Source organism: Ambystoma mexicanum, chromosome 10 (assembly GCF_040938575.1).
Source record: "Ambystoma mexicanum isolate Mex_15411 chromosome 10, UKY_AmexF1_1, whole genome shotgun sequence".
Classification (NCBI taxonomy): Eukaryota; Metazoa; Chordata; class Amphibia; order Caudata; family Ambystomatidae; genus Ambystoma; species Ambystoma mexicanum.
Window position 1 is genome coordinate 1,187,327,882 of NC_090932.1, and position 23,482 is coordinate 1,187,351,363.

Genomic DNA, 23,482 nt, shown 5'->3' on the forward strand with positions numbered 1-23,482 from the left:
TGAATCATTGCTAGTGTTGACCTGTACCAATCCAAAGCAATTCTCACTAGTGCTGAATGTCCTTTAGTGAATTAAAATCATTTTAGCAGATTTTCCCATCCATTGCAATCACATTCAAAAGCATTTTTGACCTGTGTTTTAAAATCCTACCTGTTCTCTCTAAGCTTGCTGGGGAACTGGAATGTAACTGCATTATTGAGTGTATTCTTGAAACCTGTGTGCCCTCATTTCCATCTCTTCCTATTGCATGGTGGGGGAAGTGAGTAGTCACAGGGGAAAAAGTGATCATATTGTCTTTTGTTGAAATCATATCGAGTTTATTTCTGTGTTGCATTCTTTCCATCTTGCATTTCCTTGAACCATAAAAGTATTCTCTGCTACTTTATCCTTCCTATTCCTACTCCTTACTGATTAAAGAGATTGTTGAGACTGTAATATTACCCATTGCTTATTACCGTTCATATTCATAAGTGTGCTATTCAGATATTATTTTATTCATAAAAGTGTGATATATATACTGTTCAACTCTTCAAATAAACCTTTTAATTTGCAAAACAAACCTACTTCTTGGCTCAGTGAGGTCGTGGAGATCCAAAGAGAGGGGCGTTATATAAGGGTTCATCATCCAGATTTAAAGAACTTTGACATACAAATATATAAATAAGGGCTTCCATTGGGCATCCCATACTAAGCATTGATTTAGTTGGAGTGCTGGAGTGAAGTCACTTACAGGAAGCATTGTCTAAATGAGGGCTGCATCTGACAGCCCATGAATTATGCATACTGTTGGGTAGGAAGGTGGGTATAATGATGTCACTGGACGAGTGGAAGGAGGCTGAAACATGTAGGGGTGCAGGACAGCCAATCTAAATACCTGTGCCCCTTTTGTTAAACATTCACCTATTATCCCTCTATCCAAAGACTGGCTTCATCAAACTGCATGATTTTTGCTAAGGAGCTGGACTCATACTGACTCATTGTTTGGCATGCCCCTGGTTGTGGTCCCTTGCGAAAGGTCATGGTCCCTAGATCTAGTGTTGCCCTGCTGGTCTGTTCTTTCCAAAATGACATCATTCTCCTCCAACCCCATTGCTTCCATTCCATAGGAGGATGAGGACGGGAATGTGCAGCCCTCCCATCTTTGCTGGGCTGCCCCACAAGGTCATAAAAAACCTGCCCGAGAGTCCGCATTGCACATCCACTCTCCTGTGTAGCAGCAGGCCAGTGCACCTGAGTGGCGTATTATTGTGAGTCCCCTAACATCACGTGCAATAGTGGACCTCACCACTGAAGAGTGTGACAAGGGACACAAGCACCTGGAACAAGGAAGACGTTAGGGGGCTGGAGGGTTTGGAAAATGTACTGTCTATGTCACCCCAGTCAGCAACTCTACGTTTACCAGTTATTCAATCCATTCTTTTACAGGGGCCAGAAATAAAGTGTTTTGTAAATTATGTTTTCAATGCAGGGGCAGTTATGTATTACATTTAAAGTCCTTGCCATTCTGTACGAGAAACAGGGTTGTATCTCCTGCACAACACCTCTCCTCTTCAGTTGGAGCATTGTTGCCAAATGTAGCCGTCCAGGGGGGATAGCTCAGGGGCAATGTTTAGCAAGCAAGGAAACACAGGTTCGAATCCCGATCCCTCGGTTTCCTATTATAGTACTCCAGGCACCAAAATCACGATGTGGATTACTATGCAAATCTCCCTGCAAGTACTTATCTTTATCCAAACTACACCAAGTTCCTGTCTCACATTTTCAAAGGGAAGCCTTATAGTCATAGGACAGTAATAGGCGGCCCGGGCTACACATATCTAATTCCAGGGTGCCAATCCCCTCACTATATGTGCTGATTTGCTGCGCACAGACCTTCTGCTCAAATCACTTTAACAGACCTCCTTACCAGCTCTGGGTGGTTTGTAGGTGCGACAGTCGCTGGAGGGCCGGAGCTCCAGGTAGTACTGGCAGTTATTTGACCACAGGCAGCAGTAGTAGAAGGTGATGACATCGTAGAGCCAGTGGGACATTGCTGGGACTCTAGGGGGAGTCTTGTATGGTGGGGAGCCCCAGTCATGGCCGCGGTCAGGGGTGCTGCCTCCCAGAGAGTCCTTGGTGAGCACCTGGAACCCCGAGGAGTCATAGCAGCACTGCTGTCCGGCCGCATAGTCAGGGCTGCAGGGAAAGCATCAAAGAGACAGCTAACTATAAATACAAATCCCACAAGTCCCCAAAAATCAGGCAGAGGAAACATAATGACCAGAAATACTTTGAAAATGATTCATAATAGCGTCACATGCTTTAACTTAACATCTTATTTTCATGCAGTGCTGGTAGCACAGATCCCCAAAGCATATGATATACCGAGCTTAAGGTATCATGACGGAAAGGACCTCACTGTTATATGCTTAAGTAAGTAGAGTAGGGATACCAGAATTGAACCATGGACAAGGGCCTAATTCATGGATCTTTTAGCACCGTGCAAAGTGATTTTTGCACTGCAAAAATACACTTTGCACTGCTCTGTGAATCCGGCCCAGTTCAATGTATCTTTTGGCCGTGCAAAGTCACTTTACACCGCCCTAAACGTTCCATGAATTAGGCCCTAATTGTTCCATACAATCTAACACCACAAAAGGATGACCAGGTTCATTCAGTCTGGCAGTTTCTATGCATTAAAACCTCCTCCTGTATGATGTCTCCATCCCTACACTTGCTTTACACCACACTCATTTTCTGAGTTATGGTACTGCTTCATCCAATCCGGGCCACTCCCAAATAACCTAAAATGGACTTCTATGGAGTTACCACACATTCTGTGACAAATATCTGTCTTCATAGGCTGCAAGGATAGCTCAGGAGTAACTTGTCTTGGAAGCAAGACAACGCATAGTAATACAGGTTTGAATCCTGGGCTCATGGTTATAAAATGGTCCCGGTGTTAACTGTGTTAAAAAAAGAACAATTGTTATAATTATTATATTGTGTCTGGTGACCCTCCTCTACTGCTTGCTGTCATTTCAGAGAGTGGTAGTGCTCTGAGCAAGAAGGATTATGCGTATTTCTCTAATACCGTCACCGCTGGCCAGAAATATAACTAAACTCTGTTGAAATGCGTGTTCTGCCATCAAATCTGATAGTGGAAGCATTTGATAATGTGAAAAAGTATGGCCATTGATTTACCCATACCTTGAAACTGGACCCACATATAGGAAATGCTATTTGGCAAATTCTTAGAGTAGTGTCAGTCAGAGGATAGGACAATGGGGCAGAAAGAGAAGTGTGGAAGGATCTAAGTTCTAAGCTCTGAGGAACGAAGTATAGCTACTTTCTAGGGTGATTTTAAAGGAAGTGGACCGAGTAAACAGATTTGTGACTCGTGAAACACTTCTGTAAATCCATTCTTCAATATATTCTGCCATGTCTGTGTTAGCCCTCATCACGGGGACAACTCAGAATGGGCCTCATTATGAGAAGTGCGGAATGGGTTTAACGGCGCCGGAAATGGTGCCGGCGCTGTTAAACCCACTCCGCACTATTACGAGGTCCATACGCGGGACCCGCTCTGGATGTCTGTTTTTTCCAGATATCCATAGCGGGTCCCATGAGGGGACCAGGGAGCTAACAACGGGCCTGTTCGTAATGGGCCCGTCGTTAGCTCCCTCCCCATTCCCATTGAGCTCTATGAGGGATCGAATGGGAATGGGGAAGGACCGGGCCCGGGTTCCCTGAAGGAGGAAATACCGGGCCCTCCATACTCAGAATGGCCCGGTATTTCCCCATTCAGGGAACCCGGACCGGATTTTGGAGGCAGCCATGCCCTTGTTAAGGGCATGGCTACCTCCAAAGTCGTAATGAGGCCCAATGCCTTCAATAAAGTTCTTTCGCTCTCAACTCACCCAACAGGATTCTGGAAGTGAAATACATGGGGGGGTTGGGGGTGCCTTTAAGTGTTGAAATGGATAATCCGGCCTAATGTAATCAGACGAAGTGCATGACCTCTGGACAACATTGCTATGGACACAGGCAGGGTAATCTTGAAAAATGGTGCATTGAAAGGCAACGAGTATCTCTTTGACTGCCTTGGATTGGCTGAATTCAATGCACGGACCCAGAAAGGTAGGTTCACAGGGCAGAGGGCATCTTACCTGCCTTGGATGGCCCGCACGCAGTGGACGGCCCCAGGATGGTAGGTACACACGCTCCCTTTCTCAATGTCACATCCGTAATCCGCCTGCAGGAGGAAAACCAGATGTCACCACGGGCTTGAAGCCAAATGTCTCCCCACCTTCTTCCCTGCATGTCTCTTGCACTGTGCAGAAAAGGAGTCTTATTTCTGAAAACCACCAGTTCACAAAATGGAACGTAGATACATCCCGCTGCCCCCTGATTTGGTGCATCATTCAGGAGGTGATATTCTCTTTGTTTTAAAACTAGAAATACTTATATATTTCCGGCAAAATGATTTTAAAAACACTAAACACTCATATTGTTCGTGCAAATGAAGCTCGTTGCACATTCCACGTTGGCAGCATGTGTTTATTCGTTGCCCACAATTCTCTTTAACCTCACCAGTACCTGAGGGCCTGGGAATGCACTCATGAATCTACATGGACTGTAAGAGCCAGGCGGAAACAGAGGTTGTCTCCCTACTGAGAAATAAGACTGCCATCCAATCCATTTCTCTCGTCCTTTACCACATTGCCAGCATATTCTGAAGTTGCAATTAAAACAGCGTTTGAATTCTGAAGCGCAGTTTAAACACCAATCATGAAAAAACGGGTATGTGATCATGAGCGAGATGATCATCGCATTTAAAAAGCAAGACAATCTTGATCAAAATGATTCGAGTTGGTAAGTGTACTACTTCTGTTAAAGTACGTTGTATGCCCTGTAGCAAATGTTGGCACCTTGGGAACTTTTCATCAGTTTTATGGATATCAGACAAGCTTTTTAGCAGTTTGACAGATACCAGACGTGCCCGTTGGCAGTGTGACGGCTAACCCAGCTGGTTGACAGCTGTTCAATGTCTACCTTAAAATGTCTTACAGCTTTCAGATGTGTTTTTCGGTTCTTCAGCTGATGCCAAAAGTAAATGAGCTGTGTGTGTTATTGATCTATTTGGCAGTTGTCCAGCCTGGCTCATTGTCTGATGTTGGAGGTGCTTGGACACTGTTTGGCACCTGTTACACATGCTGTTTACGTCTTTGGCATAGTTATACAAGAACATGCACATTCTCTTGAAAATGCCCAAGACAGGCCATGCACTCAGTACGTCGATTTTCCTATTGCAGAGCCAACATAAGCTACCCAGTCACTGTTTTCTGACTGCCACCCAAATGCTCACAAATGTGTATTGCAAAAGTTAAAGGAGATCCACTAAGGTCGACTACGACGTGCAATCTGCTCTTACGTGTAGCCAGTAAGATAGCTCAGCAGGTTCAGCGTTCGCTGCTGTGATCTATGTGTGATCTGTAGGTTGCAGGTTTGAATCCCGGTAAGGCGAACTTAGCCTTTCATCCTTCCAAGGCTGATAATTGAGTACCAACTTCGGTTGGGATGATAAATGTATGTAAATATGTTCTCTGTTTTGGATTAAGGTGCTACATAAATAACAAATCATTATTATTATTACCATTAACATTTACAGCAAATGTTATTCAGTACCATAAAAAATATGAAAAGCGGAATACTGGCTTTGTATCTATTCAGAAACTCTACCCAATAATCAAGGTCTCTTGGCAATACGAGATAGATAGATAGAGATAGATAGATAGATAGATAGATAGATAGATAGATAGATAGATAGATAGATAGATAGATAGATAGATAGATATTGGAATACATAAAGCAAACTTGAACATGAGATACAGAACCTAGAAACTCAATATATTAATACAAGTTTCATGCACAGTTAACAACTCAAAGTGAACAAAATTACTGCAAAACAAGGTGATGATTGCAAAGGTGCCCTCCTCTCAAAGAAGAATGGAAGAGGCGGAAAATCAGATTCTCTGTGTCAAATATTTAGTCTACCATCCTTTTGTTTAATTAATTAGCCACATTGGATATTGTGATGATTCACATGATCTCGTCACTTCTCCCAAGGCGGGAGCCCTTACCTGTGCGGCTAGGGGGCGAGACCGCTACCCAATAGTCCCCATCAGGGTGGTGGAAAGCGAGATCTAACAGGGAGAGACCTCCTGATGGGGAAAAGGTTATCCCATTCCGAGAAGGAACTCTGTAGCACTCTTGCATCGATAAAAACCATAACGTTTTTAGAGAGTGCAACTGAAGGTACTCCTGTGTCTTACTGCAAAATTCCCTCCCTTCCATCATTTAGACTTGACACCACTGATACAAAGAAGAATACGAACAATGATATACCTTTCTCCTAAGGGTACTGGGAAGAGGTGGACACAAGCAAGCATGAAGTATACCTCATGATAACAAGCAAAAGACTGTAACACTGTGCTGGGATGGGCCAAGCTAGGAGAGGGAAAAACAGAGTATGGCCGTAAAGAAGCGGGAAATGGCAAGGAGCCAGCAAAGCCCGGTGGGTTCAAACCTGGGAACCTGTCAACTGTGCAGAGAAGCTGGTCTTCGGAGGAGGGGATGCGGAAGAGTGGAAGCAGCTTCAGAATCCTGAGCTGGCTCACTCCAATGGAAGTCGGGGTGCTGGTGTGACTTCTTTAGGTGGGCCGCTCACTCCAACAAGGATGCTGAGACTGCCAGCTCCAGGCCTTTGTGAGGCATGCAAGTGAACCAGGAGGAAGCGACACTCAAAGAGCAAAAAGCCCGCACCCCGGGAATACCCGGGCATGCATTCTCAACACAAACAAGATATAGGGAACTGCAGGAAACCTGGGTGGAGTCTGAGGGTACCAGAGAGTGGACGTTGCATCGGGAGTAGTTCTCCTCATCACAGTAATTACCAAAGAGGTACAGCAAGTGGAAGTTGCATCAGGAGTAATATCCCATGTCACAGTAATTACCAAAGAAACACAGAGAGTCAAAGTTGCATCAAGAGTAATCTCCCTTGTCACTGTAATTATCAAGGAGACAGTGAGAGTGGAAGTTGGATCAGGAGTAATCTCTGCCATCACAGTAGTGAGACCCATAGAACCAAGAGTCAACAGAGCCTCAGGAGTAATCTCCCTCATCACAGTGGTGACATTCAGACAACAAAATGTCAAGAGATTCCCAGGAGTAATCGCCCTCATCACAGTGGTGACATTCAGACAACAAAATGTCAAGAGATTCCCAGGAGTAATCGCCATCATCACAATGGTGACAACCAGCGAACCAACCAGAGAACCAAGAGTCAAGAAAGCCCAGAGAGTAATCTCCCTCGTCACAGTGGTGACATTCAGACAACAAAATGTCAAGAGATTCCCAGGAGTAATCGCCCTCATCACAGTGGTGACATTCAGACAACAAAATGTCAAGAGATTCCCAGGAGTAATCGCCATCATCACAATGGTGACAACCAGAGAACCAACCAGAGAACCAAGAGTCAAGAAAGCCCAGAGAGTAATCTCCCTCGTCACAGTGGTGACATAGAGAAAACCAAGAGTCAAGAAAACCACTACAGTATTCTTCCTCATCACAGCAGTTATAGCCAAAGGTCTGAAAATCAAGAGTGCATTGGGAGGAATCTTTCCCATCACAGTGATAATCCAAGTAAGACTAAAGAAGATTCTAGACAAGAGCTATCTGGAGATAATCTGTTTAACGTACTACAAAAGGGAAACATTGCTAAATCTATAAAGCACGTTTTCAGAAGCCCTTTAAAAAAAGTGAAAAGACTTTTGAGGACTATTGTCAAAGAGTATCCCAAGGAAGCTTCAAGACTGTACGAGGTGGGTCAGGAGAAGGGAGTCATTGGCCCTCATTCCAACCCAGGCGTTAAGGGTTTAACGACGCCGTCGGCGCTGTTAACCCTTAACGCCTGATTTCCACCTTAACGCCTGCTTTTAGCAGGCGTTAAGTACCAAGGCGCTAAGCGTCCTTGGCGCTAATTACGGCACCGTAATTTACGGTGCCGTAATTAGCGCATTCCTCAATCCCATTATGCCCAATGGGGCGAAAATGGGAATGGGGAAGGGTAAATGGGGATTGGGGATTTACCGCCCCACTCACCTTGGAATGGGGCGGTAAATCCGCCATCCACCATGGTGTAAACACAGTTTACACCATGGTGGTAAAGTAGGGAACTTACCACCTGGGTTGGAATGAGGGCCATTCTCCTGACTACACTTTATTTCTTCAATCAAAAACTGGAGCAAAAGATTGATGAGAAAGAGATAAAGACTGCACCTGTTCACCAGGAGAAGGCAGCCATTCTCCTAGTTGCATTTTCATTTGGATGCTGAACCTTTTTGTAGTGGTAGGATTAGAGTAGGTTTTTGGACAGAGTACAGAACTTTTCATTTGGACAAACATCTTGACGCTGAGCACCTGAGTTGATATTTGTTTAGGCCTGCATAGACATTTAGAGATATGGAGAGGTAGGACCTTTCTTTATATTTCAAATAAAACCTGTTGAAACATGCAACCCCTTGTCCCACTATATACTCCGCCATGCCACAATATTCTTTTCAGGTGAAAATCCTACTGCAGGCATCAAAGGAACTTTCAATGATAGTAATATCACTTAATGCTTTTTGACAACATTTATCACAACAGTTTTGGAAGAGGCACAACAGACTGTACTTCATGTGTTGGGCTACTTGACTGTGGATGCATTACTCATGAACTATGTTTACCCACAACTTTCTATTGGAATATAGCTGGACTTTACTTGAAGCTATAGTAAACACAGATAATACTTCAGACAGTCTCTTAATGTGTTTAAAGCAATTGTTGGTGTTTCGGTGTGCTTCTTCCAGTCAGGTTTTTTGGTTCAGCCTTGTGTATTGTTCTAAAGGCCAAATAGTATTCAGGACAGTCTTTAATGTGAGGGTTAGTGTTGGCATGAGTGTTGCAAAATGAATTGCTAATTTCTGTGATTTGTGTATTCTGTTTTACAGTACTACAATGTGTTCAATATCTTTTGTTTAAAATGCAATTCTGTCTGTCATATTTTTCAGTGTTACCATTTTGTGAAGCAATGCCCTTAGGCAATCGTTGCCAGCTTGGATTGTGACCTTCTTATTCTCAAACACAACATTAGTGATCTCAATACAGATTATGTTTTGCTCCTGCATGGAAGCTTTTCAATCAGTTATGCCCCATGGTTCCACCTTTGCAGCTGCATTAATTTATTTGTCTGTTTGTCCGTTTGCAGCAGTTATCTTTGTACTTTTCTGGTACTTGTAAAATACAAGCTTGTATGCCCCAAACCACACTTCACCAGACTGATTAATGTTAAATATAGATACATCAATTATTTCCACACCCCTTTGTCACAGTAGCTCCAAATCTGTTGGGATGCACTTACAGCATTCGAGCCAGGCAAAAAGGATCAGGCTGAGAAAAACCTATTAGTGCATAGCATAGCGTGAGCAGAGCGAGTTTGGCGTGGCAGAAGGCACAATTTTCACTTGCAGTTAGTTTTGACACATATAAGATATCCACATATATCAAAACAGAATGAGCAACACATGTATTAGTTTAGCAGTTGCAGAGGCTATATATAGGATAGTATATAGGCCCTGTTTTTAGTAATTGTATACAATGTTATGTTTTCAATATGATGCAAGGAAAAAGTTGAAAAAGGTGCAAGATGGAGTCAGAAAAGTACTTTGGCAGAAGCAAAGTCAGCGTGGTAACATGACAGGAGTGCCGTCATATTTGGATTTTAAGGCCTAGTAAACAATGAACAGAATAGAATGCAGGCTTTTTTATGGAGCTGCGGCTCTGTTTAGCTCAGTCCCAAGCCATATCTCTACTCCGTTCCCCAGGAGAGAAACTGAGGTCGGAGGCACCCGCTGTGCACAGATAAACACTAATTGTATCCTGCTGCAAGACCTGAACATGGTGGGAACAGAATGCTATTTGTAGGGAGGGCAGGCAGGGATGCACCATTTGAAGGACACATTCATGAGCACAGGTCATGGGGTTTTGTGATGCTAATAGGACCAGCAAAGATTTAGAGCCCTACTGCCCTCACCCCAGGGGTGGTCATCCCATTTGAATTACAAGCAGGGCACAACCAAAGCAAATAAATGCCTGAAATTCAGACCCAAGAGTTGTGCCCTGGGCACGTCATTATTGGGCACCTGGGGTTTGAAGGAGATAATGGGATAGAGAATGGCTTTCTAAGTACCGCACACACCAGGGCACTGGATACTTAATGCTTAAAGTTTGTCCAATTTGGTTAAATATATAGAGCATGAGAAATGAGAAGTCTTGTCAACTGAATTGGTTTTGAGTGCTGGTTCTATATTTACAAATAAGTTTGGCTTCTCTTTGTCAGAGTCTGAGCTCGCGGTCCCCTCCTCTTCTGTCCATTGACAGTTCCCAGGCCGACAAACTAGATGTCCTGTTTATTGTCAGGTTGGTGGTTTTCTTGGCAGTGAGAGGCCAGTGGGCATCTTGTGTCTGAGGAGTTGAGGAGGCTCAGATGTTCCCATATCCTCGTTCTGAGTTCCAGGATTGAGCTTCCAATATATTTCAGTTTGCAGACACAAATGATCACATAAACAAACTTGGATTAGCAGTTAATAAATTGGTTGATCTGGTGACAGTGGGTGTCATTAAAGTTGACAGACTTTTTCCATTTAGTGCTTGAGGGCACATGGAGCATATTCAACATTTGTGAAAACTGGTGATTGTTTGCGGAGTGAGCCAATTAAGGGACTAGCCGTGTCTGGATCATTCCGTAATTTGGGATAAAAGGGGCACAGGTGATGCCAATACATTTGGTACAAGGTCAGGTGTGCAGCTTGTGTGCACTGTGGCGTCTGGTATAATGAAAAGGCATATTTTCTTATCAAAGCAGAGTTGGCCTCGCCAGTTTACTTTGAACGTGTGTGGATTGGAGTGGTGCACATCAAGTGACGGTCACGATTTATTAATGTGTCAAAACACTGATGAGCCATTCCCGTACCTGGATTTAATAGTGATGATTTAGTGGGCCACGTGTGTAGGGGAATGGGTATAGATAAGGTGTGGCCAATTAGTCCAAGAGCTATAGGGGGTATTAGTATATTCTACAAGCGGTAACCAATGAAGGTGGTGGGATAACATTGTAACCTATCTATGCAGATGTTGCGGTTTTCCGCTATATAAAATGTAACTTATTGTGGTATTTTGATGACCTCCATGTCATTTGGTTCTACTGGACCATCTGAGCCCATTTTGCATGTAATAAACTATGTTTGCCCTTGCAAAGAGGTGCAGTGTTAATTTGGTCTTTTGGATTTTTACCATCAGTTTTTCGGGTTGCTATTCTCTTTACACACCTCACCATTAAAACACCACTCACATTAGCTTATTTTAAATGAAGATGGTACTTTTAGATTGCTACTATATTTTTCATTTAACTACCTGGGCCCAAGTGACAAGGCTTTTTTCAGGAGTAAGGATCACTTATTTAAGGAAAAAGTAACAAATATGTGAATTATGACTAATTCACAGAAGGACTTCTGTCATTTCTGTAATCAATTTACTGCTGGGAGAGTTGTATACATTTTGGAGGATGTTTCCCCTATGTGTGTAACATACTACCAGACCTGCAGAGGTTTGCGTGCCACGGGTTGTACCGAGGAGGGGCAAAGGGTGGACAATGTAAATGTTGGTGAAAACTCTACAGTTTTTAACTTACAAAGATAGTCAAATGAATCAGAAAAGCACCACTGTACTTCCTTTTGACAATGAAAAACATAAATGTGATCATTTAATGAATTTTAATTTTATGTGTGGTAAAACAAAATGTCATTATATTAAATGTTTACTATTACCATTTAATTTAGCATTATGATCTGCATTTGCAATGTGAGACAGGCATAGTATCAAGAGAAGTCTATGTCTGTTAGTCAGAATCAAAATAAACTCTGTGTCCAAACCTATGCTGGTCCTCACTTCTACAGAGTAATGGGGTATGTGAGATTTGGCCAACTCAATAGTGTTCAAAGTAAAGTTAATGTGACAATGTAGCTCTTCTGCAGCTCCCTTCCCCAAGTTCAAGACACTCAGGTTTAGACAGTTCCACAGGTATTCAGGATTCACTTGGAAAGTCAGGTATTAACTTGACAGACATTCAAAGCACCTTTTCAGGTTCTCAGGATTCACTTGTCAACATTTCACAGTACCTTTTCCTTGTCAGTACTCACTTATTTAATGGGTCTCTTGGGCTTTCCTTGCCTCAATCTTAGACCCCCTTGATTATCCTTCAAAGTACCAATGTTCAAGGTTGTCTCTTTTTCCAAACACAAAAGTACAACTCACAAATGTTCCACCTGAAAATATTACTCTTCACTGGATTTGTTGTGGGACTCCCTTCCCCATGCTAAACCAAGTCCCTCTGACTTTCACTTTCAGTGTAACAGGTGGTTCCTTCTCAAAACTGGGGCTCCGCTGGTCATGGAGCTGTTGACAGACCACACGGTCCACCCACCACAGGGTACGCAACCAGGTGCCTTACTTTACTTGAGCCTTTTGTTTGTGCTTAGTGTGGGGTCTCTGCAGCCCTCCTGGATCAACCTCCTGCCTGGGGGCCACCCCAATGCTCTTCAATACTCTTAGTTTAATTAAAAAGTCTTTTTTATCAATTTTTGCAGTTTTACTCCTACTTCGGTTTCGTATAGCTCTCCTGCTGTCATGGAGCTTTGCAAAATTATTTCTATTTCCCTCACACTTTAGTCGCACACAGCTCTCCTGCTGCTGCAGTGCTTCACAGAGACTTTCGAATGTGTATAACACTATACGGGATTACACTGTTACTTTATATCTGTCCATAACCTCTTTAACATTGTTCATATCCCAAAGGCTTTCCGTAGCGAGTGTTCTTTCACTCGCGGTTACACTGATACAATGTATACAGTCTTTCTCTCTCACCACCAGGTTTTTTCTCATTCAGAAACTCACCGTTCATGGATTTCACTGATCCATCTCTTTCTTCCTGTTAGAGCCTTCCCATCTGAGGTCAGGGTCTCCTCCTTGTTAGTGGGACAAGTCCATTAAGGAAGTTGATGTGGCATTATCTGCATCTTCCTCATCCCAGTAACGTAATGATGTTTCTCATATTAATTCTGGACTCCTCTTGACTTACTTATTCTTTGAGACAGTGGGCCTCATTACGACCCTGGCGTTAAGGGTTTAATGGCGCCGTAAAAGGTGTCAGCGCTGTTAAACCCTTAACACCTCATTACGAGTTCCCTTTGCTGGACCCGACCTTAACGCCTGCTTTCAGCAGGCCTTAAAGTAGGGTGCCGCAAAGGGACCTTGGTGCTTATCGCCTTCCCCATTCCCATTGAGCCCTATGGGGCAAAAATGGGAAGGGCCCATGTTGAATGGGGAATTACCGCCCCGCCAACCTTGGAATGGGGCGGTAATTCCGCCATTCACCATGGCGGACCCCGGCATGGACCATGGTGCTAATAGCACCATGGTTTAGTGCCAGGGTCGTAATGAGGCCCAGTACCTGGGTGATATTTGGGGAAAAGAGAAGTGTGCATCTGAATATATGCTTTAAAGGCTGAGGGGATTTTGGGGAGGTCACTATCAAGGAAGAGGGGATACAATGTCTCACCCTTGCATATTGTTGTTAGCTTTCTCTTCCCCTTCTCAATGTTAGGGTATGATGTCAAATCATCTCCTTCTTATCTTATTACAATGATAATGAGAGGTTGGTGGTTCTAGTTCTTTCACTCGGGTACCCTCAGTAAATGCAGTTAACAGAGAAGGAAAAGATTGGGTCGCACCACAGTTTAGAAAAAGGGGTTTGCTGTCCTGGGGTTTTGTCTTCTGTAATTTTCCTCTGAGGGTGAATGTTTGTTGGAAAGTCTTGGGGTAGGACAGGACATGTATGACAATATCCTAAGAGAGTAGAGGGAGGGTAGCATAGGTCAAGACTAGAAAATGGGGGATACCATGTCTCACCCTGGGCCCCTCCTTTCCCAATACCAAGGACCATCTACCCAGGTGATCCTCAATCGCTTCTCCACCACCCAGGGTTGGGATCCAAACGTGATGGCCTGCCCTTGCCGCCTGCGTAAAAGATTCCAGGGATGTAGGCAGGGAAATACCCTTAGGTTTTTCACAGCGGCATTAACAGTCCACCAGCCCAAGCCAATGTATGTTTGAGCAAAGCAAGGACCTCACAAGGACTGTGGGCCTCTGGAAATGGCTGTGTGTGACTTTCATGTTCGCTAAATTTAATTTCCATTTTGCACTGCATATGACCGTATATTCTCCCTATCTACAGTTTCTGCACTGCTTACGCTTGTTGTATAATTCTGTCAAGTGCTTGCATGTTCCCCTGTGTGTATCTTGTCCTGTATTTAACTCTTGCATTTAATGCTTCACTGTGCATGATTCCAACATTTTCTGGTCACTGCATTTTGTACTTTTACTTATCACCCCTGGCGCACTGAACACTGTCCATCATTTAGAGAGAGAGAGAGAGAGAGAGAGAAAAAGAGAGAGAGAGAGAAAAAGAGAGAGAGAGTGTATGTGTCTGTGTCTGTCTGTCTTGCTATGTGGACCTTTGTTGAGTTCCTGCCTTTGGGCTTAGTCCATTCTGTCCCCTGCACCTGCTGTATGCCTCAGGGTTAATGGAATTGCTCCAACCCTGGGAAAGGACTCCAACGTTAAACCTATTCCCAGCTACCAGAATTTCAGATAGATAAAAATCTGGCCTGTTGTTTTTACCTACTTGTTCTACCCTGTAATATCCATCCCCACTTTGTCCTATCCTCCCTGAGCCCTGCAAAAGAAGTTCCACTTGTTGTGTCCATCATAGGTGGAGGCAGGCAGTGGAAAGCCACTTGTCCCACACCCTGTAATTATCCTGCCCTCTGCCAAGTCACTAAGCCCCTGACCTCTTGCACCCTTTCTGGGAACCTACTACATTTCCCAGGCCTGCAAATAATCAGCCCTTGGGACCGCAACTGTCCTGCTCTCTATAAGTTTCATCTCCCCTGACCTGGGAATCACACATAATCTAGTTTCCTCTACTGTGGGAAGGGGTTGGGTGGGCTCTTAAAGTACACTGTCCTGCTCCCTGTAATTACCTGGAAATGTGTGCCCATCCCTGCATCCCATCTCCTCTCCCCTGGAAACCACACAACAGCGTGTCCCTGGCAACAGCCAAACGAAACAATTGCACATTTTGTGTTCCTGGGTGGGGGACTGGCCCGGGAGTGGATGCAAGCGTCAGCCTTATAAAAGCCTGTGAAACAGGACTAGGGGCTTCCTTTTTGGCTGGTGGTGGTGTGTGTTGACTGTGGGGGTTGAGGACAGAGAGGCCTCCTAAAGAAGGTACCTTTGTTCCTAATCTGCCCTTCATTTTCTCCCTCTTCCCCAAACTGTTCTATTTCTCCTCTCTGCCTGCTTCCCCCTGCCTGCTCTCTCTCTCTCTCTCTCTCTCTCTCTCTCTCTCTCTCTCTCTCTCTCTCTCTCTCTATTTCTCAGTTTTTCTCTTTCTCTCTTCTCCCTTGTGTGTCACTCTGTACACTCTCTCACTGGGCACCCCCTCCCTCACTGAGGACTCCCTCTCTTGCTTCCTTTCTCTTTCTGCCCCCCTCTCATCCCTCTCTGTCTCTACCAAAACCCTTCTCCCACTTCCTGTCCAACTCATCCCTTCGGGTCCTTGCTCTTCCCTTGCTCTTGCCCTTCTTTCAAGAGTACTCCGGGGGCCAAAGGTTCCATGCCAATGGGTGTGCTAGCTAGTATGCCTACCATCAATGTACCCGGAGCTCAGTGCAGGCAATCACCCGTGTCCAGTGTGTCTAAAATATCCTGCTGGCATTGAGTTTACTCCTTTTCCTGTAACAAATCTGTTCCTAATTTCTACAAAGACTTTGGTGCCTTCATAGTGTTCCCACTTTTCAGTTCAGCCTGCCTGTTATTGCCATAGGGGGGACCCAGTCTGTCTGCATACACAACGCACCCTCCGGGTCTGTTGTCTCCCCAGTCCACTGTGGCCCTGACTGTTCTCCCAGACGGCCTCCCCCATTTTGGCCTACCTCCAACTTTCACAGGCCATTAATCTCCAAACCTGTCTATGAACATAGGTGCTGACTGTGACCTGTCATCCTGGATGCTGATAACATGTATCTCTTTCCTCATCCCCAAAAAAGTTCCTTTTGATCAAAGGTTCACATGTGGATGTGCACCCCCTCATCAAAGAGAAGGGTTCCCAACTCAAGATGGACACCATAAAAGTGACAGGTTCTGAAGAGTGAAACCCTTGTTGTTGTCTATGGTGGCCAGGCATGATGGGAAAGAATGTGGTGGGCGAAGGAAATTGTAAGTGCAGGGGCAGGAGCTGTGGGCATGGGGAGGAGGAGAGGTGGCTACTGGGCAGGTATAGAATGCAGGAGATGGGGTGCATGGGGACAATGGTACGTGTAACGCAAGGGAGCCAGCAACTCCCTCCGAATGAAGGCTTTGACTGTGCATTCCCACAAGGTATTACAGGAAGCTCCTTCATAGGTCAGCTCCCTCATGTCGGGTGCTAATTACAGTCACTAGTGTAAACCCAAATCAAGTCCTGCATAGGGAAGATCAAGCTGGTATGTATGAAATCTGTTAAAGCTTACTGACAACTTTTATTGGCATCAAAATGAAAAGGAAAACCTACCTGTCAATATCTCAAAGAGGGGTTTCTCCTGACTCAACTAAAGACTAAGGGTTCTGTCAGGATGTCCGTCTAAATTAAATAGTCCATTGTCTTGTATCAAAGCCTGTTTCCATCCCTTTCACTCTGGACTAAACTAAGGAAAGTGTTGATATAATTGTTCCAGAAGTATGACACCCTTCTTCTGGATGGGGAATCAAAAGGTAATTCCAGTTCTTTGGCTTGGCCTTGTTTGTATCAATGTTCTCTTTTTAGTCAACCTATTAAAGTTAATAACATAATGTTCGCAATTATCATCTTGAGGGATTCTTTGAGGTAGAACAAAACGACACCAGGGGGGAATGCCTTCTTTTCCCCTGGTTTCTTCAGCATTTTTTGAAGTACCAATGAGAAACTCACAGCACCAGGGGAATGACTCCCTTCCCCTAGCCTTTCTCTGCCTCAATGTCACAGTTCGACACACTAGGGGCAATGTCTCCCATCCCCAGGCCTTTCTTATGCTTTATATGACAGTTCATCCACCAGGGCGAAGGTCTCCTTTCCCCCGGTCTTTCTCAGGCTGTATATGGCAGTTCAACACACCAGAGGGATTGCACCTCTTCCCCTGGACTTTTGCGGGCTTTATATGTCAGTACAACACACCAAGGGGAATGTCTTCCTTCCCCTACACTTTCTCAGGCTTTATATGGCAGTTCAACACATCAGGAGGAATATCTCCCTTCCCCTGACCTTTCTAAGGCACTTTTCTTTTGTTGTGAGCCTCTCGAGTGGCTTGAGTAGGCCGACCTGGTACACCCCCCTGCCAGGTACTGCCAAGTGGAAGATGAATGGTTGAGGAACTCCTCCTCGTCGACCTGCAGGTCCCCAACCTAGTCTCTTTCACTCTGTTCAATTTCTACTATAACCGGTTCACTATCCTGCCAGATATAGTACTTTACCCCAACGTTCTCATATTTCAGTTCTGGGTCCCAGACCCTCTTAAAGTTGCTTCTTCTGTTTTCTCTGTAGACCCAGGCAGCCCCCGTACCTTCAATAGGAGCTCCCAGTCCTCTTTGTCAGCTTCAGTCTTCCCTGCAGCTTCTGACATCCCTCTCTCTCTGTTTCTTCGGTCTTCAAGCTCCATCCTGCGGCTCTGCAGCACTTCACTGGAGCTGGTCTGTGCATCTCTGCTCGAGTGCATGGTTTGGTGGGTTCCTGGGCCTGTTCTTTTTTCTTCTTCCATTCTCGGTCACAATTCACCTATAAACAGCGTGAGGAACCTGAGGGCATCCTCATTTATTTTCCCCCTGTAGCCTCCTCTCGGGTGGCCAGGGAACGGCTATCATTTTTGGATCCTGACCGTGGGAGTGGATATGCGAGGGAGGATCACCTGGGAGGAGGAGAATTGGGGAGTAGGCCGATGACGTCCCTAGGTCAGACACGGTATTCACCATTTCCCTTTCACAACAAACCATCAATTCTTTCATAGGCTTTTGTCAGCCCTTTCCCTGTGCTTCTTGTTAAACCTTCAGCAAAATATACGTGTATGCTAATGGGACGAAGAAGAGGACAACGAGAACACATACTCCTTTTATTAATGCAGACACATATCAACCTTATTTGAATATTAGGAAGAGGAAGAGGATGACTAGAACAACATATCCTCACTTTGTTAACATTGACACATATCAACCCCAGCTATGTACTGGGATGAGGAGGAGGAAGGCAAGAGTAAAGCAGGACTGCCGCTTTAGTGATTTTTGGAATGGGCATGGAGGCGGGAACTTTAAAAGTTGCAAATCAGAGAGGAAGGGAGTCAGATGTGGGTGAACGCCCACAAACTGCTGTGTGCCGAAAGACTTCTCTGGAGTAGCGGTATGGCAGTAGGAGCTCTAGAGACCCATGTAAAAGTGCAAAGCTTATGCATCAGGAAGCGAGTGTATGGGACAAGTGATGGACTGGGAACCAAAATAGGCCCTAGAAATAATGTTTAAAGTGGCACCTTATTACACATTTTGAGCAAGCCCGACCCCTTTCCCATTGAACATTTGGAAATAAAGGCCAATGACGCAGAGGCCTACTTGTAATTCTCCATAGTTCTCTGTAAGCCAGTCCATCAACCCCTGTACGGGACGCTGCAGGCCGGTGGCAAGCCATAAGAAGGAGGCCAGCGAGACCAAGGGAAGCGGTCGAGTGAGTCCTGCATCATAGAGGAAGCACTGCTGGGTGAGCACGAGCCACAGAAGACCACGAGGAGAAGTCACGAGGTACCGTACAGAGAGAGTGGAACCATGTCGGCGGAAGACCTTGCAAGAAGTCGTAAGTCAGACCGGTGAGTCAAACCAGAAGGGGGGAACACCGGCTTGGTAGGCGGAAGTGGAAAGAAAAAGATGGACATTCATTTTAAACTGCACCCACATTGATATGTAAATGAAAGTAAGCTGAAGCATATATAAGGCCTTTTGAATACCGCACAAAACGAAAGCACTTAAAGCAGATGTAAAGAATGTTTTACTACCAAATGAAATCAAAACAAGTTGTGAACACTCTAGAACCTTGACAGGAATGAAAGGATGTTTGTGAACTGTGCTACAAACGATAAACTACATTATCAGGGTAATTCATAGAAAATCGCACAAAAGTGGCGCATGCAACTGGCGCACAGCATGCCCGTGCGAATGTCTGCGCCAGCCACATTCGCTAAAATTGATTTCTGCGCACAGTGTATTCATGGATTTTCGCATCCAAAACCAGCCGTGGCACAGCGTGGCGCAGTGACCCTGCAGCAGCGCCAGTTACGCCCCCAAGAACGCCCTCGCGCAAGGAAAAGCCTTCAAAATCCCCAAATAATCGCAAAGGGCTGCGCTAACCCTGGACCAGTTCACAGGGCTGCCAAACAGCAAACGCCAAGCGGGAAACGTGTATAACAGGGGTTCGTGGGAAGTATCACACGTGAATCCAGCAGGGTACGTGTATTTCAGGGGTGCGCGGGAAGTTCCACACGCGATTTCACCAGGGTATGTGTATTTCAGGGGTGCGCGGGAAGTTCCACACGCGATTGGCCCCGTGCGAGCAGGGTACGTGTATTCCAGGTGTGCGCGGGAAGTTCCACACGCGATTTCAGCAGGGCATGTGTATTTCATGGGTGCGCGGGAAGTTCCACACGTGATTGGCCCCGTGTGAGCAGGGTACGTGTATTCCAGGGGTGCACGGGAAGTTCCACACGCGATTACAGCAGGGTACGTGTATTTCAGGGGAGCGAGGGAAGTTCCACACGCGATTGGCCCCGTGCGAGCAGGGTACGTGTATTTCAGGGGTGCGCGTGAAGTTCCACACGCGGTTGTCCCCGTGCGAGCCGGGTACGTGTATTTCAGGGGTGCGCGGGAAGTTCCACACGCGATTTCAGCAGGGTACGTGTATTTCAGGGGTTCTGGGGAGTACTACACGTGAATTGGCCGTGTGGGTCCTCCCAGGTGTTCGCTCTACAACCTCCACGGCCCCTGCAGGCAGCCCACACCACGTGGGACTACCCTGCAACCCTGCTCATGTCCCGCACGCAGCCCATCCACCATGGGCATGCCCCCCAGCCAACGCACATGTCACCTTGCACTACTGATCAACAATGCATGTCTCCCACCACCCCCACCCTCCAGCAGTGCAGGGGAAGCCACCACCAGGCCCCCACCCATGTCCACCACCACCCCCAACCCCCAGCCACCAGGGGCAGCCTCCACCAGGTCCCCACTCATGTCTCCCACCACCCCCAGCCACCAGGGGCAGATACCATCAGGCCCCCACTCATGTCTCCCACCACCCCCACCCCCCAGCAGTGCAGGGGCAGCCTCCACCAGGCCCCCACTCATGTCTCCCACCACCCCCACCCCCCAGCAGTGCAGGGTCAGCCTCCGCCAGGCCCCCACTCATGTCTCCCACCACCCCCACCCGCCAGCAGTGCAGGGGCAGCCTCCACCAGGCCCCCACTCCTGTCTCCCACCACCCCCACCCCCCAGCAGTGCAGGGGCAGCCTCCACCAGGCCCCCACTCATGTCTCCCACCACCCCCACCCCCCAGCAGTGCAGGGTCAGCCTCCGCCAGGCCCCCACTCATGTCTCCCACCACCCCCACCCGCCAGCAGTGCAGGGGCAGCCTCCACCAGGCCCCCACTCATTTCTACCACCACCCTCACCACCCAGCCACCAGGGGCAGCCTCCACCAGGCCCCCACTCATGTCTCCCACCACCCCCACCCCCCAGCCACCAGGGGCAGATTCCACCAGGCCCCCACTCATGTCTACCACCACCCCCACCCCTCAGTCACCAGGGGCAGCCTCCACCAGGCCCCCACTCATGTCTCCCACCACCCCCACCCCCCAGCAGTGCAGGGGCCGCCTCCACCAGGCCCCCACCCATTTCTACCACCACCCCCACCTCCCAAGCCACCAGGGGCAGATTCCACCAGGCCCCCACTCATGTCTACCACCACCCCCACCCCCAGCCACCAGGGGCAGCCTCCACCAGGCCCCCACTCATGTCTCCCACCACCCCCACCCCCCAGCAGTGCAGGGGCAGCCTCCACCAGGCCCCCACTCATGTCTCCCACCACCCCCACCCCCCAGCACCGTGGGGCACCTGCCAGCAGGCCCCCACTCATGTCCAACTCATGTTCCCCTGCACCCGCACCCCCCAGCACCCTGGGGCACCTGCCAGCAGGCCCCCACTCATGTCCAACTCATGTTCCCCTGCACTCCCACCCCCCAGCACCGTGGGGCACCTGCCAGCAGGCCCCCACTCATGTCCAACTCATGTTCCCCTGAACCCCCACCCCCCAGCACCGTGGGGCACCTGCCAGCAGGCCCCCACTCATGTCCATCTCATGTACCCCAGCCCACATGTCATCACAATCTAGATCCCCGGCCCTGCCTCCAAATGCAAAACACCCACCCGAGTATTGCATCCACCCACTCAGAAATGGAAATAACATGATAGAACTGCAATTGCAAGTTTGGAAACAAACACATGTCCCTCACATACACCCAATGGGTGTCAGTGAATATCCAAACCCGTATCATGATATGCATGAAACCAATGAGATGATACTACACATTGAAGTTTGATCTAAAAATATGTATTAAAGAAAACAAGAATTGAATAAAAAATAAACTAACAGAAATGGGAATTTAAAAGAAGTAAAAAGAAGCTTGTCCATGAAAAAATGCTAAACCAAAAATCAGAATCCAAAGGAATGGTGTCCAAAGTCATGGTCCAGAAAAGAAAATCCAATGTGAAATTATAATAGAAAGCCATTGCTCCATGGGTAAATGGTAAAAAGAAACGAAAATCCAACAGATAACTATGTACAGGTGAACAAGCCAGGGTCCATGATCCCAACAAAAGAAATTAAACCTATCTAACAACACTACCTAATAAAAAATAACTATATACAAAAATGTGGCCCATTGTCCAAAAGGTCCAAAGAAAAAGCAAAAACAAAGGAAACCTAACACTAACTACATAACTATTAACATGGGCAGCGGGCTAGTCCAACGGCTCACTGGATGTTGTCATGGGCCAGGGCATCATCGAACTCATGTTCAATGGCTTGGAGGTGGGCATGTTCCCTGGCCCTGAGGTCTCGCAGGGATAAAGCAGTGTCCAGCTCCAACTCCCTGCGAAGACCCTCGAGGCACTCAGCCCGCCTCAGCGCCCTCCGCATGGAGTTCTCCGCCCTGACCACTGTGAGCCGTTCCTCCTCTGCCCACTGCCGCTCCGCACCTATCCGCTGGCCCAACCGCTCCCACACGGAAGTCACTGCCATTCCAGGGTTCTCCTGCCCTCTGGCGGATGCCTGCACCCCTGATGTTGATGGCCCGAGCCATGATGCCTCCCACGTCGAGCCTGCCGCTGCCTCCGACGCAACTGCCTGTGCCAGCACGACGGCATCCAGGCTGATGGTATCCACCGACGCCGTCGTGCACGTGCCCTGCCCGATGATGCCGTCACATCCTCCATCTGCTGGGGTCCAGTTGCTGGTGTGTCCACCCCTGCTGGACCTCTGACTCCCGACTGTGGCAGGGATGGGATCCCACCGAGCCGGCTGCATTGGTCAGGGCAGGTCCACAGGGGGCCCCGGTGGCATCTGGGCCGGAAGACGGCATGGAGAAGACTGGTGCATAGTCTCCACAGAGGAAGAGAGGGTCGCCAGATTGGCCGACACATGTAGGAAACCCCCGACTATGGCCGTTCCCAACTGGGCCACGTCGGCACGGTGCTCTCCGTGATGACGTGCATGCTCCTCCCGGGAAGCACGCACCTCATCACGAATTGCACCTGTGCGCAACGCGACACCAATCAGGACCTTCTCCATACGGCCAGGGGTCCCCTCGTACGCAGGTGGAGGGGAGTCAGATGACATGGACATCCCCCCTACCTGCGGACGGGCCTGGGATGGGGCATCCCTGCTGGTGCATGGTGGTGCAGTCACAGTGTCAGGGACAGTGACATGCACAGGCCCCTCCACGGCGACCTGTGCTGCCTCCTGCCCCTGCCCCTGGACTGCAACACTTGCACCAGCAGGGATGCCCCCACCAGGCCCCATGTGCGCCTCAGTAGCGGCCTCCTCCTCCTCTGTGGAAACTACCAACCTGGATGGCTCCACCCCGTCTTCCGCCATTGCAAGCCCCTGTGGGGGCTCACCCACCCCTTCCGCTGCGGCCGTGGGGGCATCCCCGCCGCTTTGCTCCACAGAGCCGTCTCCGCC

The 23,482-nt window shown here is 47.4% G+C and overlaps 1 protein-coding gene across 2 annotated transcripts in view; it reads right to left on the bottom strand.

The window, feature by feature from the left end:
- Positions 1-23,482, bottom strand: part of LOC138492163 (uncharacterized) — a 1,449,912-nt gene that overhangs the window by 535,639 nt on the left and 890,791 nt on the right. For both annotated transcript variants that reach the window (XM_069619172.1, XM_069619173.1), the window contains exons 19-20: positions 4,149-4,234; positions 1,907-2,175 (exon numbers count right to left, since the gene is read on the bottom strand). In XM_069619172.1, coding sequence (XP_069475273.1) covers positions 1,907-2,175; positions 4,149-4,234 — 355 coding nt within the window. The remainder of the gene's footprint in view (positions 1-1,906; positions 2,176-4,148; positions 4,235-23,482) is intronic.